The following is a 19182-nucleotide window of genomic DNA, read 5'->3' as shown; positions in this document are numbered from 1 at the left end:
CCTCCATCATTCTTAAGTGGAAGAAGTTTGGAACCACCAAGACTCTTCCTAGAGCTGGCTGCCTGGCCAAACTGAGCAATCGGGCGGGAAGGTCCATGGTTAGGGAGGTGACCAAGAACCAGATGGTCACTGATCAGTTCCAGAGTATCTCTGTGGAGATGCTAGAACCTTCCAGAAGGACAACCATCTCTGCAGCACTCCACCAATCAGGCCTTTATGGTAGAGTGGCAAGACGGAAGCCACCACTCAGTAAAAGGCACATGACAGCCCGATTGGAGTTTGCCAAAAGACACCTAAAGGACTCTGACCATGAGAAAGAAGATTCTCTGGCGTCACGTCTGGAGGAAACCTGGCACCATCCCTACGGTGAAGCATGGTGGTGGCAGCATCATGCTGTGGGGGTGCAGTGACACTCCCCATCTAACCTGACAGAGCTTGAGAGGATCTGCAGAGAAGAATGGGATAAACTCTCCAAATACAGGTGTGCCAAGCTTGTAGCGTCATACCCAAGAAGACTCAAGGCTGTAATTGCTGCCAAAGGTGCTTCAACAAAATACTGAGCAAAAGGTCTGAATATTTATGTAAATGTGTTATTTTTTTATACATCTGCAAACATTTCTAAAATCCTGTTTTTGTTTTGTCATAATGGGGTGTAGATTGTGTGTAGATTGAGGGGGGAAAAAAACATTTTAAATCCATTTTAGAATAAGTGGTCTAAATACTTTCCGAATGCATTGTAGATTAGGAGCTGAAGACCCAAGGAAGAACCTACCAAGGTGTCTGCAGCGGATAATGATCTTGATCCAATTCAGATAATTCTGTATCTGGGAGTGTTGGTCTCCAACTTAATTTGTGTGCCTCACTTGACATAGTCAAGGCAGATCCCTATCACTAGAAAATGAACAACAGAGTATTCAGTACAGAGTGTAACCATAGATAGCCGCTTGTGAGTTACAAGAGCACTATGTACAGTGTACCAACATGTTGAGCTGCTTGACAGCCTTATTGCTACATTTGATGAATTGAATAATTCATTATGATTTAATGGAGTGTCAATTTGAAATGGTTGTGTTTTATTTATTGAGCACTATGTACAGGCAGGTGCTTGTGCTAGGCACGATCCATTACCACTTAATATTGCATCAAGATTGTTAACTAGCAACATGACTCAGTATTGCAGTATTGGTTAACATTCCTTACCTGAGTTGTGCTGCAGCCCAGCTAACAATACCTTAATACAGCGACACAGGGATATGATGTCTAGTCTGGTACAGGGTTTTCCAGTTGTGGCCCTCCAGTGTGGGGAGCTGTGCTTCTGTGTGAGGAAGTTATGTTGTTGGCAGCACTGATGTGTAGTTGTCTAGTTGTGGTTCTCTCAAACAGCCTTGGCATTGTCAGCCTTCTCCAATACATTGTGGAGTGGTAGACCTTGCTCCGGCGTGGCCTTCTCCTCTGGGTCTGTGACAATAAAAATATTTAACTTTTCAGGAAAGCTGCTGCAAACTTCTAGGTGTTTAATGTCCGTCTCCAGCATTGGGATAGAGCGCGGTTTGTTCTGTTGAATATTTGCATCAATGTGAGGCACTTTATTCGTAGTAGATTTAAATTGCACAGCTTATTTTTCCGTTTCATTTCCTCTTTCTCTCCCTTCGCCATCACCCATCTATTTCAGAGTACAGTGTAGGACAGACCGTAGCTCTGCTGTTTCTCTACGGTGTGTCAAACTCACTGAGATCCTCACACATTCAGCTAGACACAAACACACAGCTGAAGGCGGGACTAACTAATGGTTGGAAAAGCCATCTGGTATTCAGCCATTGTGTGTGCGTGTACTTACGTTCTTGTGTGCGTCCATCCTTAAGTGTATTTGTGTTGGTTCTCTATGGTCCATTGAGGGAACGAGTGTTATGGCTTCCGTTCGGTACAGCATATATTATGACAACATTTTGAGACGTTTTTGTTCATTTTGGTCTTCGGCTGTTCGTGCACACATTCCCCTTCGTTGGTCGTTGGTCAACGGTAAGGATTCTTCAATTAAGTGTTTGTCATTCAATGATAGATGACTCGTTTTTCGCTTGAGGAATACTGCACCAAACATCTTAGATGTAAAATTGCATGACTAAGATTTATACAAAAATGTCAAAATGAATGACAGATTTCCTGTTTGATTAATTCTAACTAATTTGAGAAAGTGTATACTAGCTACAGTGTCTCAAGATGGAAAAACAGTACCATCACAGAACAATAAGCCAGATATTCACCTTATGTGTAAATGTCGTTCTCCACTAACATCAAGGCGGTGACCCGATCCTGTAGGTTCATGCTCTACAACATTCGCAGAGTACGACCCTGCCTCACACAGGAAGCGGCGCAGATCCTAATCCAGGCACTTGTCATCTCCCGTCTGGATTACTGCAACTCGCTGTTGGCTGGGCTCCCTGCCTGTGCCATTAAACCCCTACAACTCATCCAGAACGCCGCAGCCCGTCTGGTGTTCAACCTTCCCAAGTTCTCTCACGTCACCCCGCTCCTCCGCTCTCTCCACTGGCTTCCAGTTGAAGCTCGCATCCGCTACAAGACCATGGTGATTGCCTACGGAGCTGTGAAGGGAACGGCACCTCCATACCTTCAGGCTCTGATCAGGCCCTACACCCAAACAAGGGCACTGCGTTCATCCTCCACTGGCCTGCTGGCCCCCCTACCTCTGAGGAAGCACAGTTCCCGCTCAGCCCAGTCAAAACTGTTCGCTGCTCTGGCACCCCAATGGTGGAACAAGCTCCCTCACGACGCCAGGACAGCGGAGTCAATCACCACCTTCCGGAGACACCTGAAACCCCACCTCTTTAAGGAATACCTAGGATAGGATAAAGTAATCCTTCTAACCCCCCCCCTTAAAAGATTTAGATGCACTATTGTAAAGTGGTTGTTCCACTGGATATCATAAGGTGAATGCACCATTTTGTAAGTCGCTCTGGATAAGAGCGTCTGCTAAATGACTTAAATGTAATAATGTAAATGTAAAGCATTCGGTCGTCGTTTCCACTCACTACCAAATATGGTGACGAGAGGAAGCACAGTGGGAGAAGATGGATTTTGGCCGAAGTTCGGCTAATTTTCTTATTGATGAAACATTTGATCTCCATATTTATTTTACCTTTATTTAACTAGGCAAGTCAGTTAAGAACAAATTCTTATTTTCAATGACAGCCTAGGAACAGTGGGTTAACTGCCTTGTTCAGGGGCAGAACGACAGATTTGTACCTTGTCAGCTCGGGGATTCGGACTTGCAACCTTTCGGTTACTAGTCCAACGCTCTAACCACTAGGCTACCCTGCCGCCCCAATATGGTAACAGGGTGGACTGCGTTTTGTAGACTTTACCCTTTTCCAAAAGTGCAAGGGCGAATTGAGTTATTGCATATGTGCACTTTACAGAGTAGGCGTTCCCTATTGGGAATATGCCAATAAAAGCTAGAATGCGCCAATAGGATCTCACTAGCTCGTGCTTGGCTCTGCCCACCTCTTTGCTTGTTCTGCCCACTGATTCATTTGCTCTCATTGGAAACGACAGCCTCTGGTTTGTCTTGGTTTAGTTATACAAATCTTTGGTACGATTTCTGTTTTATCTCATTTTTCAAGCGAAGGTCTTTTAATGGAATATACGAGCCAACTAATTTGCCGAACCGAAGCATTCCTTTAGGCTGTTTACGCCTGTCCATCTGTCCACGCCTGTCCCTCTGTCCTCTGTCTCTCCTGTATAGAAGGCTCAGTCTCCACTCAGCCTGGCTGTATACTGGTTATATAGAAGCTCCACTCAGCCTGGCTGTATAGTGGTTATACAGAAGCTCTCCTCAGTACTCAGCCTGGCTGTATACTGGTTATATAGAAGCTCTCCTCAGTACTCAGCCTGGCTGTATAGTGGTTATATAGAAGCTCTCCTCAGTACTCAGCCTGGCTGTGTAGTGGTTATACAGAAGCTCTCCTCAGTACTCAGCCTGGCTGTGTAGTGGTTATATAGAAGCTCTCCTCAGTACTCAGCCTGGGTGTATAGTGGTTATACAGAAGCTCTCCTCAGTACTCAGCCTGGCTGTATAGTGGTTATATAGAAGCTCTCCTCAGTACTCAGCCTGGCTGTATAGTGGTTATATAGAAGCTCTCCTCAGTACTCAGCCTGGCTGTATAGTGGTTATATAGAAGCTCTCCTCAGTACTCAGCCTGGCTGTATAGTGGTTATATAGAAGCTCTCCTCAGTACTCAGCCTGGCTGTATAGTGGTTATATAGAAGCTTTCCTCAGTACTCAGCCTGGCTGTATAGTGGTTATATAGAAGCTCTCCTCAGCACTCAGCCTGGCTGTGTAGAGTAGTTGTGACTGTAATCTTCTCCATTGTCTGCCTGGGGAAGCTGTTAAGCCACACTGGGAGATGCGCCCCCACTCATTCAACCCATTCTACACAGACACACAGGTTCCCGTTCACCTTTTGCCCCCCCCCCCACACACACACACACACACACACACACACACACAGTAGATATACAAGTATGAATGATCCATACACACATTCCCACTAACACCCATACATGCACACACATACACAGGCATAGACACATATGCTCCTTGATGGGGTACCCATTCAGCGCTGAGAAAACCGCCTGCACGGCATCCCAAACCCCCTCTCTCTCGTCTCCTAATGTGGCGTGTTGATGAGCTGTTTTCCTGTGCCTGTTTCTTTGCCTGGAGCTGGGAGAGGAGAGGGGGGTGTCCGGGCCTCTGTAGTCCCACGGCAGAGCTCTGTGGTGAGGTAAAGTTAGCTCCAGACCCCCTGCTGCGGAGGTCCCCCCTGCAGAGCTAATCCTTAACTTCACAACCCTGTCTCCTACTGTGCTGTCAGGGCTCCAGCTAACCCCTTCCTGCTAACTCACCCTTCTTTCTCTACTTTCTTCCACTCCCATCACACCTTCTCTCTCTCGCTTCTGATTCCTTCACCCTTTCTCTTTTCACCCTCTCCTTTTTCATTATTCTTCATCCCTCTCTCTGCTGTGTAAATTGGTATGAAGGCCAATTCAGCCGACATCCATTCATCCTTAACTAATTATCAACCTATACGTGTGTGTGTGTGTGTGTGTGTGTGTGTGTGTGTGTGTGTGTGTGTGTGTGTGTGTGTGTGTGTGTGTGTGTGTGTGTGTGTGTGTGTGTGTGTGTGTGTGTGTGTGTGTGTGTTGACCCTGTGCTTTGCCAGCTCTGCATGGTGGCTATCTGTGTCTCTTTGATTTAGTCTCCGGTGCCGGGAGAGAGGAAGAAGGTCTTAAAGAGCCAAAGAATCATCCCTCTTTCTCTCCTTGTCTCTCCCTTCAACCCCCCCCCCCCCCCCCACACTCAATCTTAACCCTTTCTTTCTCACTCTCTCCCCCATCTTTCTATTCTTTTCTCTCTCCCGTTCTCCCGCTCTCTCTCCCCTCTTCCTTTACCTCTCTTTATATAGTATTGGGCTGCTGTAGGATACCTGACACACCAGCTTCCCCCCTGTCACAGCGAGGGCCTGAGGAGTATGTGTGAGAAAGATGGAGCGTACGATGGAACATGCGCGTGTGTGAGCCTGAGGTTTCTGTAGGAGAGGATGATGAAACAGGGATGTCTGGGGAGGCCTGCTCGGTCCCTCATGTAGCTGGGGTTCCAGGTTACAGCCAGAGAAACAGGCAGGGTTAGGGCCTGGGGAGAGTTATTCCTGGAGGGGGATGGAGGGTTAAAGGGACATAAGAGAGGGAGGGAAGTAATGCATGTGAAGATTGAAGCATTGTGTGCGTGTCTTTTACCAGGCTGATGAACAACTAGCTGACGGTTTGGGTGATTTCTAGGTTTTACCAGCAGGCTAAATAATTTCTTTCTCTCTCTCCCTTACTAGATCCCCCCTTTCTCTTTCCTATCCTCTTAACATTCTACAGAATATTAGAAATATCTCCAGGCTGGAGAAATAAGAAAGGATAGACTAAGCCCACAGGAAGAAAGAGCCATTAGTAATGTGTGTAGTTAATTAGGCACTACTGGGTAGTGTGGTAGCTTCTGGGCTGAGAGCTTCCAGGAAATGGGCCTTTCCTGCTGCTGTAGATGGATAACTGACCTTTAAAGGGGAAAGCTGTGCTGCCAGATGATCTTAAAACACTCACTGCTCTCCGACACTGAGGGATGGCACCACTGCTGAGGACACTGTTTGTGTTTGCCTGCTTTTTTCAGGTACATGTATCTCTCGTCTCAGGTCTGAAATAGCAAGGTGTGCGTGTGTGCATGAGTGTGACAAGTTTAGGTGTCCAGTGTACGGGTTAATAAAGAAGTGTGTGTTCTGGTCTAGTGTGTGTGCATGTGTGTGCGTGCCAAGTGAGGATCAGTAATTGGTGTGTAACTTACTCCACAGCCAACACTGATGTCGCACGTCCTACTTGACGCCCCCGTCCAATTAAACTGGGATACTGTCTCTGACACACACACACTGTCTCCAGTCCTCTCTTGACAGTGTTTCAAGGTGCCCTCTCACCAGTTTCAAATGAGTGTTATGGCTGGCGGAGGATGCAGAGCAGCAGCAAGGGTCTCCAGTGTGCTGTCACATCAATATAGACAGACTTACGTGTACAGGGCAGCGTGTAAATTAGTTTATTCTCAGGGATTATGGGTAAATCGGGGAGAGCCATTGTGGATGGTCTGGGATTGTCTGGGCTCTGTGTTTGTGTGCGTGCTGCTTGTAGCTGTCTGTCCGTGCATGCGTGTGTATGTGTGTTCATGCGTGTGTTCTGCTGGTTTGGTGCTACATGGACCACAGTATATACTGACCTTGTTTACTTTGACAATAAAATGTGTTTTTCTCCTAAGGAGTGACTTAAACCATGTAATCAAAGCCAACAGGATCAAAGTGTGATAATAACCCTAGTGTTGTCTATTCAGTAGGTCATATTTATTTCCAATACATCTGGCAGGGCAATCAAAAGGACAGGATGTAATATCACTACCCTGGATGTTCTTTTCCCTTCCTCCTGGTCTCCTGATCAAGAAACATGGTTAGTTAGCAATGTGTGTCTTCAGCTAAAGTTAGTCCTTGGACACCAAAGTGAGACTGTAAGATTCTACCTTCACACGGTGATGAGACAATTAACACGCTTTGACATACAGAAACACAAAAAAAACACACTCATTTAGCATGATGGGGTGAGTGATTTCACATCGTAATTAGACGCTGTCAGTATCACACTGCTGTTTTGTGGCTCTCAAGATCCTAGTGTCTTTATAGTAAAATCACAGGGGGACAACTACTGCTCTGACTTGACCCCAGCGTGAGAGAAATACAGGTGTGGAGAAATGGGCAGAAAGAAAGGCTTCCATACAGATGCCTCTCTCTTTCTTGTTAGGTCTGAGTCCAGTCCCAGATCACTGTTGTTTTTCCTCAGGACAAATCATACAAGATCTTGTCATCGCTGCTGGAACTGAGACTGAGAGTCATTATCTGGACCTTAGCACTCTCTCTGCTAGTACAGCAGAGGAGCGCGCAGAGGAAACAAACAAACACACTGGTACCCATTTCAGACAGACGGTGTGGTATGTTACCTGTAAAAAACAAAATAGGGCAATATTTGTATGACCCCTTTTCAAACAGTCATTTATTTACCACTTATTTGCAGGTATACCCCTTTAATACATATCAGTGGGTAGCTGGAAAATTGGGAGGGGTGTTATTAAACCATGTGGTCTGTTTGCAGCTTAAATCCGAGAACCATTCACACAGACCCGACAGCTGTATTTTGGTTACAGGGTCTGAAAATGCAGGAATCATCACTATCTTTAGGTGGCTCTTATTTTTCCATGGTTTTGGTCTGTGTATGAAAAGGATAAGACACACCATTAGCTAGCAAACCTCTATTAAACCCCATTCACCATGGCCTTACTCTCTTTTAGGCTGTCTGGGCTGCTATTGTTATGGTGAATAATAAACAGACTACCTGACGAAGGCTTGAAGTGGAACTGACAGCGTTTTAACTACTTTGCAGAAATGAAACAAACAATCATAAAATCAGTCAAAAAATATAAAATTCCCTGTTTATGGTACAAAACCAACTTCGGAATGCACTGTTTCAGTTTCAATGACACAATATTTGGTACAAAAACGGAGAAATGTAACTAAGGCTGGGAATGTCAATACAGTGAAAAAAATGTTATGATCACAAGTCAGTCATAACGCGGCTAATAGGCTAGCGTATCTATTTAAGTAGCTATTTATTTAGCAAGCTAAAAACACTGAGCCTAACGTTAGCTAGCTGCTGGAAGGATGACATTGGAGGAATGGGTGAGTGACCAACTTTTCCCCCCTCATATCGTTTATCAGTGGCTACAGCCAGAGATGCAGGTGTCATTTGGTTAGCTAGCAAGATTTCATAGCACTTTCGTCTGTGCCAGAGCGCAGAATATCCGATGAATTTATGAACGCACAGCACCTGCTGAATATGACCCATGTCAGTAAACGTGACCCATGTCAATTGGCAAAAATGTAATTCAATTGTTGCCTGCACCACAGTTAGTCGCTAATACTCTAGATAACATGTAAACAGCCTAACCAGCTCTGCTAGGGTTAGAAAAATGGTCAGTGAGGTGTTGTCTGGAAGTAGCTAGCAAGCTAGCTTTAAGCCAGTTAGCTTGGATGCTTGACTGGCTTTGTGAGGAATGCTCGGATCAACCCTACACTTTGGCCAGAGCGTCCCGTGCCAATAGTGCAGTGTGCGCTCTGAACGCTAGCCTGTTGGGGCTACAGGTTAGCAATGAACCCCGAGCCGGGATTGCTAACAAGGCTGGAAATTCAAAACATCAAAAATCTAATAATTTCAATTTCTCAAACAATCAACTATTTTACACAATTTAAATGATAAACATCTCCTTAATCTAACCACATTGTTCGATTTTCAAAGAGGCTTTACGGCAAAAGCATAAAGTTAGATTATGTTAGGACAGTACATAGCCACAAAAGTACAAACATCCATTTTCAATTCAAGGTCAGGCGTCACCAAAAGCAGAAACCAGCTTGAATTATGCACTAACTTTTGTCAATCTCCATCAGATGACACTCCTAGGACATTATGTTATACAATACATGCATTTTTTTGTTCCATCAAGTTCATATTTATATCCAAAAACAGCATTTTACAGTAGCGTGAAATTCAGATTTTTTTCTTCTCTGAAATTCTTCCGGTGAACATAACAAAATTACTATTCGAAAACATTGGTAAATTATAATATTGTCATTCAAAGAATAATATATTATCATCTCGTAATTGCTACCGAATGGCCAGATCTCAAAATAACTTTACTGGGAAATCACATTTTGCAATAAACGGGGTGCTATGCTAAGAACAACAGGCTATGCTATACAGTTAGCATCATCTAAAATCGATAATAACATTGTAAATATCCCCTTACCTTTGATTATCTCCATCAGAAGACAGGCATCCCAGGTCCGGAAGGCATCCCAGGTCCGGAACAAATGTGGTTTCTTTTGACAAAGTTAATAATTTATGTCCAAATAACACCAAGTACTTAGCGTTCATTATGCTCCCACAAAACGTGGTTGGGGGGCTGGTAAAATCACGCCGAAAAGCTAAAAAAAACCTAGTAAATAATCTATTTATGTTCGTTCAAACATGTCAAATGTTGTTTAGCATTAATCTTTTGGTCCATTTTTAACGTTAAACATCAGTCATATTTTCACACAACCTATCCTATGTCTAGATAAAAAATGATGACAAACTCACGTTTCTCAGATTTATGCGCAGGCGCAAAAAAATGAAGTGATGACATGTCAACTTCCTTGGATTCTAATTTGCTCTCTGTTTATCATAGACGCTTCAAACAACTTTATAAAGATCGTTGACATCTAGTGGAAGCCGTAGGTGTTGCGAAATGAATCCTTTCTCACTATGGTATCTATAAAACAATGACACTAAATAGTACAGTCACAAAATTCAAATTTTTTGGATCTATTTTTCACAGGTTTTTGCCTGCAATATGAGTTTTGTTATACTTACAGACACCATTCAAACTGTTTTAGAAAATTCAGAGTGTTTTCTATCCGAATGTGTTAATAATATGCATATCCTAGCTTCTGAGTTGGTGTAGGAGGCAGTTAAAAATGGGCACATATTTTTTTCAAAATGTCTCAATACTGCCCCCGAGCCCCAACAGGCTAGAGAGCGAAACACCCTGAATTTACAAACAGACAATTTGACAACGCTCTGAATGTATGAATGCAGAGTGCACTCTGATACACTGGAGGCTATTTACGAATGCATCCTTAGTTGTCAATCAAATGTATTTGTCATTGATCAAATGGGCTCCCATTCATTTGTCAACACGTGGGTTGGTTAGGACATGCTTTGGCAGGCAAGCTGCAGGCTACTATTCCCCATTTATCAGTGCAATTTTTGATGGCTGAAAAAGTTTGAGGGTTTATTTAATGTTCCCTCGTTAGATTTTAGCTCATCTCGCTCTGGCTACCTTACCATGGTTGTTTGATCAATAGGACTGTAAAGAGGACTCCCGTGGTGTTTACGTATTTGCAGTAATCCATTCGTGTGTTTTTCTTTGGCAAATGATCTAATGATTTGAAGTCACTCTGGTGCTACTGCTTGTAAACACAGTCCAGTTCAAAGTGAATGATGGCAGGCCCATGTGGCAAATGGCTTATTTGCATAAATGCCTACTGTAGCTCTGATTGGCTATGGCACACCGGTCTGTATAGAGTCCGGTCCCGGACAAGGCATGTTTTATTCTGATTTATTTCCTGCAGTGTCTATTAATTGTCCAAATGCACAGCCGCTTTCCAACTCTATATTGCTATAGAATTTTCACAAATGCCTTACTATGTCATTCACACACATTCTATGAATGTATGAAAAGGTGAAAATAAGCATATCTAAGTGCTCGCTTGTCTGAAAAAATTGAAAAAAGTTCACTGTCTTTATCAATGGGTCAGTGCCACTTGTTTTTGTTTATTTTGGATAATAATTTCCTCCTCCAGGTCTCCTTTTCCTAGGCTCATTATATGGATCAGACCACGTTGTTTTTATTGATCTGTTTGTCAGCGTCAACATAGTAGGCTACCCTGTCATTGTAAGATTGTTAATGTCTCCATTCACATGAAGTGTAGTAGAATTTCATGAAATGTGTTTATAAAAGGCCAACAAGAAATATATCTGATAGGCCTACTCTATGCCATTGTTCAATGCAGCCCATAGTCTTTTTGCGAACAGGGATTGATAGTCATAATTTAGGCAAATAATATATATCTAATTATCACATTTAAGAATAGTAGGCTTTCTTAGATAAGTCTGCAAATGTGTGGATGCGTGTAATGCTTTATTATAAAGGTGCGTGTTTATGGTGAAAATTAGCTTCCCAAAAGGTATTGCATATTAAGTGTTATGACAAAGACTAGGCTATTAGGCTCACAGACATCATATATGAAATGAATAGGGATTCGAAATGTAATTCTATGACTACCCCCTAGGCTATAGAAATCTGTGCACACTTGGGAGTCTCTTACCAGTAAAAAATTAAATCTACTTTCACTCCTGCATATTAGTGTGTTTGATGGTGACCCATATCTAATATGCCTGCTCTCTGCAGCAGGCTGACTAGGCCTCCATGTCCCTCTTATCCACTCACTCACTCGCACGTTATTTATCCTGTCATTCCAAACATCATTTTGACTGACAGCTAGCCTCCCCAAATCAACTCTCCAACAGTGTTTGTGTTTATGATATTAGTGGATTCGTTTCATGTGTCATCTTCAGAGAAAATAGGAGTAAATAATAAACAAAATAGTCTGACACATTCCTCAATTAAAAGTAATTATTTCTGCAGTATATGTTTGTCTATGGCCTGATTCTGTCTCTGTGTTGTAAATAGCTCCTCAGGTGACCTTGGCTCTTCTCTTCACCAACAGCCACAGTATTGACCGTCACGAAACACATGATTGATGTGTTTTCACAGCTAATGCTATCTGAAACGTGATTGATGCGTTTTCACAGCTAATGCTATCTGAAACGTGATTGATGTGTTTTCACAGCTAATGCTATCTGAAACGTGATTGATGTGTTTTCACAGCTAATGCTATCTGAAACGTGATTATGTTTTCACAGCTAATGCTATCTGAAACGTGATTGATGCGTTTTCACAGCTAATGCTATCTGAAACGTGATTGATGCGTTTTCACAGCTAATGCTATCTGAAACGTGATTGATGTGTTTTCACTCCTCCAACCAATTGGTTTGTAATTGACTTTATAGACAAACAAGCAGGCGCTCAAGCGGGCACGTACTCAAGCGGCGGGCGCGCACACGTACATGCTCAAACACGCCCGCACACATAAACAGATGCATATTTTACTGATGGACAGGGCCAACGGTCATGGTGTCAACCCTTGTCAACTTGGTGGGTTTGGTCTTGATGTCGTTACCAGGAGCTCAGTGTGATGTCCAAACAGTGTTGACTCACTACACAACAGAACAGTAGACACTGAGGTCATAGCTCACGTGTTACAATTAGTGATGCCCGATAAGACATTTTTTACCGATATCTAATATTTTCCTTGACAAAAAAAAGATAGAATTTTTTGTGCGGCCTTTTAAGCATTCTAGTACAGTTAAATAGTTAACACATACACATGGACACAGCGGTCTAAGGCACTGCATCTCAGTGCAAGAGACGTCACTACAGTCCCTGGTTCGAATCCAGGCTGTATCACATCGAATCCAGGCTGTATCACATCATAGGGCGGCGCACAATTGGCCCAGCGTCGTCCGGGCCATCGTTGTAAATAAGAATTTGTTCTTAACTGACTTGGCGGGTTAAATAAAGGTTACACACCACACTGACAAAAAGTAATTTTGGGGGAATTTACGTATGTCCCTATTACCAGTAAAACATACCGTAAATTCCGGACTATAAGCCGCAACTTTTTTCCCACGCTTTGAACCCCGCGGCTTAAACAATGACGCGGCTAATATATGGATTTTTCCCGCTTTAAATTTTTTTTTCTCTAAAAAAAACACATGTTACGTGCTCAGTTTTTTGGGGGCATGAAGCTTTCATTAGACCAATGAAATTGCCGAACGGGTTAAGGTCAAACAACTTTTTTGTTTACTGTTTAGATTAACTCGAGCGCTCTCAAACTTCCCATCATTCTGATTACGGTAGTCATTTTGTCACCCTCATCATGGCAAAGACACAGAGAAATGCATATGATGCAGCTTTCAAGTTGAAGGCGATTGATCTGGCTCTTGGAATAGGAAATAGAGCTGCTGCACGGGAGCTTGGTCTTAATGAGTTGATGATAAGACGTTGGAAACAGCAGCGTGAGGAATTGACTCAGTGCAAAAAGACAACTAAAGCTTACAAGCCGTGTTTCGTTAAAGCCTATTTATTTTTGTTACAAGCCTTGTTTCGTTAAAGCCTGTGTAAAGTTAATTTGTTTCAATGTACCGGTAGGCACCTGCGGCTTATAGACATGTGCGGCTTATTATGTTCAAAATAATATATATATTTTTTTAATTCAGTGGGTGCGGCTTATATTCAGGTGCGCTTAATAGTCCGGAAATTACGGTAATCAAAACCTATTTCTTTCACTTGCTGTGCTGTTTCGTTGTTCAGTCATTTCATTCTCAACCAGGATTTCTATGGAACGCCATTTGGGTCTTTGCATTTCAGAAAAGATACACGTCAAATTACTGTATTTGACGTGTCAAATAACACAACATAATCTGTTTCAGTAGCTATAGTTAGCTAGCTAACTATATAGCTAGGTGTCATCTAAAATAACCCCAATTTATAAGACGGTTCTTATTTTATTAATGGTGGTCGGACCCATCTATGTGAAGCTAGCCACAATAAGGATTAGCCACAATAGTGGACTTTGGTTATCCTTTAAAATAAAAGTATAGCATAATTCTACTATTTGTATTCATTTGCATCACTGTCAATGACACGTTTATTTTGAAGACAAACCGCAAATTCCGCTATTGTGCCTAATCCTTATTGTGGCTAGCTTCACAACACATAACCCGTTCTGGTCGAGCCTCACTAGCCAGATGAAGCTAGCTGGCTGCTTATAACGTTAGCTTTGGTCAACAGGGTTAAGTAGCTGCCTAGCTATTTATTTTCATGACCTGAAAGTTGTTTCAATAGGCGATTAACAAGTGGCAACCTAGCTAATACTTACTCACAAGGATTCCTAAATCATTGCTAAGAATAATGAAAATAACTGCAGTTTCTACTGGTCATCTGTTTTCTGGCTAGTTGTATTGGTGCTAGCTAGGTACCAAGCTAAAGCTAGCTACCCCAGAAGTTGCGGTCGAACAAATGATGCTTTATTACCAACTCGGTATTGTAAACACATTGTTTGCAGACTTTTGTACAGCTTTGACAGTGCTACTGTATCTTTTTTGCCACGCAAAGACCCAAACGGTGTTCCAGAGTATGTATGTCGTGAAGCTATTACTGTGTAACTCCGGTAGGGCAACATCTGAAAAATAGCGCACTTGGTAGTGTGTACCGTCTGCTTGACCAGTCTGCGAAAGCCAACATCACCCACGACAGAGAGCGGTTGATTGTCAAAGGCAGTGAATTCCATTATCTTGGTGTTAATGGATTTCACCTTTGCGTTCTCGCTGAAATGTTCTTACTCTTTCAAATGACTGCTGGACTTGTTGACTGCTCGATCCACACAGCAGACATTGTGTGTTAGGTTAGGAATGCTGTGTTGCACGTGTAGCGCAGAATTTTACGTGGCGGCATTACGTCATGTACCTACGTTATATAGGTATGCACATCAGCTTTGGCATCGGTTTTTGTCATTGGTGTTAACCTCTATGGGCTACAACCGTCCCACCTACTCAACAGCCAGTGGAATCCCGTGGCGCGATTTTCAAATACCTTAGAAATGCTATTACTTAAATTTCTCAAACATATGACTATTTTACACCATTTTAAAGACAAGACTCTCGTTAATCTAACCACACTGTCCGATTTCAAAAAGGCTTTACAACGAAAGCAAAACATTACATTATGTCAGCAGAGTACCCAGCCAGAAATAATCAGACACCCATTTTTCAAGCTAGCATATAATGTCACAAAAACCAAAACCACAGCTAAATGTAGCACTAACCTTTGATGATCTTCATCAGATGACAACCCTAGGACATTATGTTATACAATACATGCATGTTATGTTCAATCAAGTTCATATTTATATCAAAAACCAGCTTTTTACATTAGCATGTGACTAGCATTCCCACCGAACACTGCCGGTGAATTTACTAAATTACTCACGATAAACGTTCACAAAAAGCATAACAATTATTTTAAGAATTATAGATACAGAACTCTTCTATGCACTCGATATGTCCGATTTTAAAATAGCTTTTTAGTGAAAGCACATTTTGCAATATTCTCAGTAGATAGCCCGGCATCACAGGGCTAGCTATTTAGACACCCAGCAAGTTTAGCACTCACCAAAGTCAGATTTACTATAAGAAAAATGTTATTACCTTTGCTGTCTTCGTCAGAATGCACTCCCAGGACTTCTACTTCAATAACAAATGTTGGTTGGCAAAATAATCCATAGTTATATCCAAACAGCGGCGTTTTGTTAGTGCGTTCAAGACACTATCTGAAAGGGTAAATAAGGGTGACGAGCATGGCGCAATTCGTGACAAAAAAATTCTAAATATTCCATTACCGTACTTCGAAGCATGTCAACCGCTGTTTAAAATCAATCTTTATGCCATTTTTCTCATAAAAAAGCGATAATATTCCGACCGGGAATCTGCGTTTAGGTAAACAGACGAAAGAAAATAAAGCATTCGGTCGACTCGGTCACGCGCCTAAGCCCATAGTACTCTGATCGGCCACTTGCCAAAAGAGATAATGTGTTTCAGCCAGAGGCTGCCTCGATATCGTTCAGCTTTTTCCCGGGCTCTGAGAGCCTATGGGAGCCGTAGGAAGTGTCACGTTATTGCAAAGATCCTCAGTCTTCAATAAAAAGAGTCAAGATGAAACACAACTTGTCAGACAGGCCACTTCCTGCATGGAATCTTCTCAGGTTTTGGCCTGCCATTTGAGTTCTGTTATACTCACAGACACCATTCAAACAGTTTTAGAAACTTTAGGGTGTTTTCTATCCAAAGCCAATAATGATATGCATATTCTAGTTACTGGGCAGGAGCAGTAACCAGATTAAATCGGGTACGTTTTTTATCCGGCCGTGTCAATACTGCCCCCTAGCCCTAACAGGTTAAATCGGGTACGTATTTTATCCGGCCGTGCAAATACTGCCCCTATCCTAAACAGGTTAAACTAGACATCGGGCCGATACCGATGTTGGCATTTTTAGCTAATATCATCCGATTCTGATATGTTTACCGATATAGTTAGTATGGTTTTAATGTCTATAGCTGCCATTGTCGGCTAGATGTTTCGTCATGGCCGGTTGCCTTTGTTTTGCAGTCAGTTTGCAGTCATGTCCGAAAATGTATTACTTGGTGTCTTTAACTTCTACCGTTGCGTGTTTCATGCCTGGCTCCCTGGACTCAGTATTGTGCCCTGTGATACTTTTGGTCATGCAGTGTAGTATGTGGACACCCCTTAAAATTAGTGGATTTGGCTATTTCAACCACACCCGTTGCTGACAGGTGTCAGATAAATGGAGCACACTGCCATGCAATCTCCATTGGAAGTAGAATAGCCCATACTGAAGAGCTCAGTTCCAACAACGGCTCAGCCGCAAAGTAGTAGGCCACACAAGCTCACAGAATGGGGCCGCTGAGTTCTGGAGCGCGTAAAGAATTCTGTACTTCGTTGTAACACTCACTACTGAGTTCCAAAATGCCTCTGGAAGCAACGTCAATATAAGAACTGTTCGTCATGAGCTTCATGAAATGGGTTTCCATGGCCGAGTAGCCGTACACAAGCCTAAGATCACCATGTGTAATGCCAAGCGTCGGCTGGAGCGGTGTAAAGCTCGCTGCCATTGGACTCTGGAGCAGTGGAAACACATTCTCTGGGGTGATGAATCACTCTTCACCATCTAGCAGTCCAACAGACTAATCTTGGTTTGGCAGATGCCAGGAAAATGCTATCTGCCCGAATGCATAGTGCCAACTGTAAAACTTGGTGGAGGAGGAATAATGGTCTGGGGCTGTTTTTCATGGTTCGGGATAGGCCCCTTTGTTCCAGTGAAGGGAAATCTTAACGCTACAGCATGCAATGGATCATTCTGTGCCTCCAACTTTGTGGCAACAGTTTAAGGAAGGCCCTTTCCTGTTTCAGCATGACAATGCCCCCGTGCATAAAGCAAGGTCCATACAGAAATGGTTTGTCGAGATCTGTGTGGAAGAACTTGACTGGCCTGCACAGACCCCTGACCTCAACCCCATCAAGCACCTTTGGGATGAATTGGAACGCTGACTGCGAGCCAGGCCTAATCGCTCAGCATCTAATGCTCTTGTGGCTGAATGGAAGCAAGACCCCGCAGCAATGTTCCAACATCTAGTGGAAAGCGTCCCCAGAAGAGTGGAGGCTGTTATAGCAGCAAAGGGGAGACCAACTCCATATGAATGCCCATGATTTTGAAATGAGATATTCGACAGGCAGGTGTCTTTTGGCCATGTAGTGTATATCTGAATTATATTCTCTTGTTTGCAGTAGTGCTGTGTGCACCATTTAGAAAATAGGAGACATGGGCCATAAGCTAGCACATTGCAATATTGAAGTTTCTAAATGCACATTCCAAATATATTGAAAAAGGCTTTGCAGATGAAATAACAATGGTAGCACATGTTAATTAACTTCTCTGTGTTGGTATGAACCATCACTAACCAGTCTTTTGTGTCTCTCCTCTCTGTGTTGGTATGAACCATCACTAACCAGTCTTTTGTGTCTCTCCTCTCTGTGTTGGTATGAACCATCACTAACCAGTCTTTTGTGTCTCTCCTCTCTCTGTGTTGGTATGAACCATCACTAACCAGTCTTTTGTGTCTCTCCTCTCTCTGTGTTGGTATGAACCATCACTAACCAGTCTTTTGTGTCTCTCCTCTCTCTGTGTTGGTATGAACCATCACTAACCAGTCTTTTGTGTCTCTCCTCTCTCTGTGTTGGTATGAACCATCACTAACCAGTCCTTTGTGTCTCTCCTCTCCGTAGGTACGACACCATAACCAACCAGTGGGCGATGGTGTCGCCGCTCCCCAAGCCGGTGCACTCTGCAGCAGCCACAGTGTGTGGGGGGAAGGTGTATGTGTTTGGAGGGGTGAACGAGGCGGGACGATCTGCAGGAGTACTACAGTCATACGTCCCTCAGACCAACTCCTGGAGCTTTATAGAGTCACCCATGATAGGTAAGAGTCAATACTCTAACTGCTCTATACGCTAGTTTACTCGGCTCTAACTATGATGAACTAACTGAACAGTGAGAGTATGGCAGAGATGTAGAGCGGAATGAGAGCACAGTTCACTCAACCTCACCGACTCCCTCCCTCCATTCACATTCAAATGAATATTCACATGTGCACACACACCACCTTATCTAACCCCACAAAATCCCCCGGGCCTAGGCATGCAGTAGAAATGTATCCGCAGCAGAGAGCAAGAGGGGGAGAAAGGAGCGGGGGGGGGAGGAAGAAAGGAATATGGTCTAACAGACTGTGGAGAGGGTGCAGCTATTACAAAGAGGAAGGACTGGAAAGCAGTAGAGTACAGCAGTCTGTAGACACTGGGTGTAACCCAGTGATGGGAGTCCTTTGTTTGGAACCTTCTCCCCTGAATGAGTGTTGTCAACACTTATCAACTAACTCTTTCCTGCTCTCACTCACATGCAGTAATACACACACTTACATACACACACGTATGCAGGAACATAAACACACACCACCTGAACGTGGACTCCAACATAGATTTACTGTAGACACATGCGCTCACTCAAGCACTAACATGTTTATACACACACGCTCTGTCACACGGTCCCACACACTCCAACCCAAGCCGTGAACAGTTATCTCAGTCACTAATCCAGTGTCCATGTGTCCTGCTAAGAAAGAGACGGAGAAAGAGAAGGGATATATAAAGAGAGAGAAAGAGAAGGGATATATAAAGAAAGAGAA

General features: G+C 43.2%; 1 protein-coding gene across 3 annotated transcripts in view; it reads left to right on the top strand.

The window, feature by feature from the left end:
- Positions 1–19182, top strand: part of LOC106608047 (kelch-like protein 29) — a 418259-nt gene that overhangs the window by 389005 nt on the left and 10072 nt on the right. For all 3 annotated transcript variants that reach the window (XM_082976980.1, XM_082976981.1, XM_082976982.1), the window contains one exon: positions 18227–18420. In XM_082976980.1, the coding sequence (XP_082833106.1) occupies positions 18227–18420 (194 nt within the window). The remainder of the gene's footprint in view (positions 1–18226; positions 18421–19182) is intronic.

The sequence above is a fragment of the Salmo salar genome, chromosome 06, assembly GCF_965601325.2.
Source record: "Salmo salar chromosome 06, fSalSal1, whole genome shotgun sequence".
Lineage (NCBI taxonomy): Eukaryota > Metazoa > Chordata > Actinopteri > Salmoniformes > Salmonidae > Salmo > Salmo salar.
Note: the sequence above shows the minus strand (reverse complement) of the source record. Positions and strands in the feature narration are given on the sequence as shown.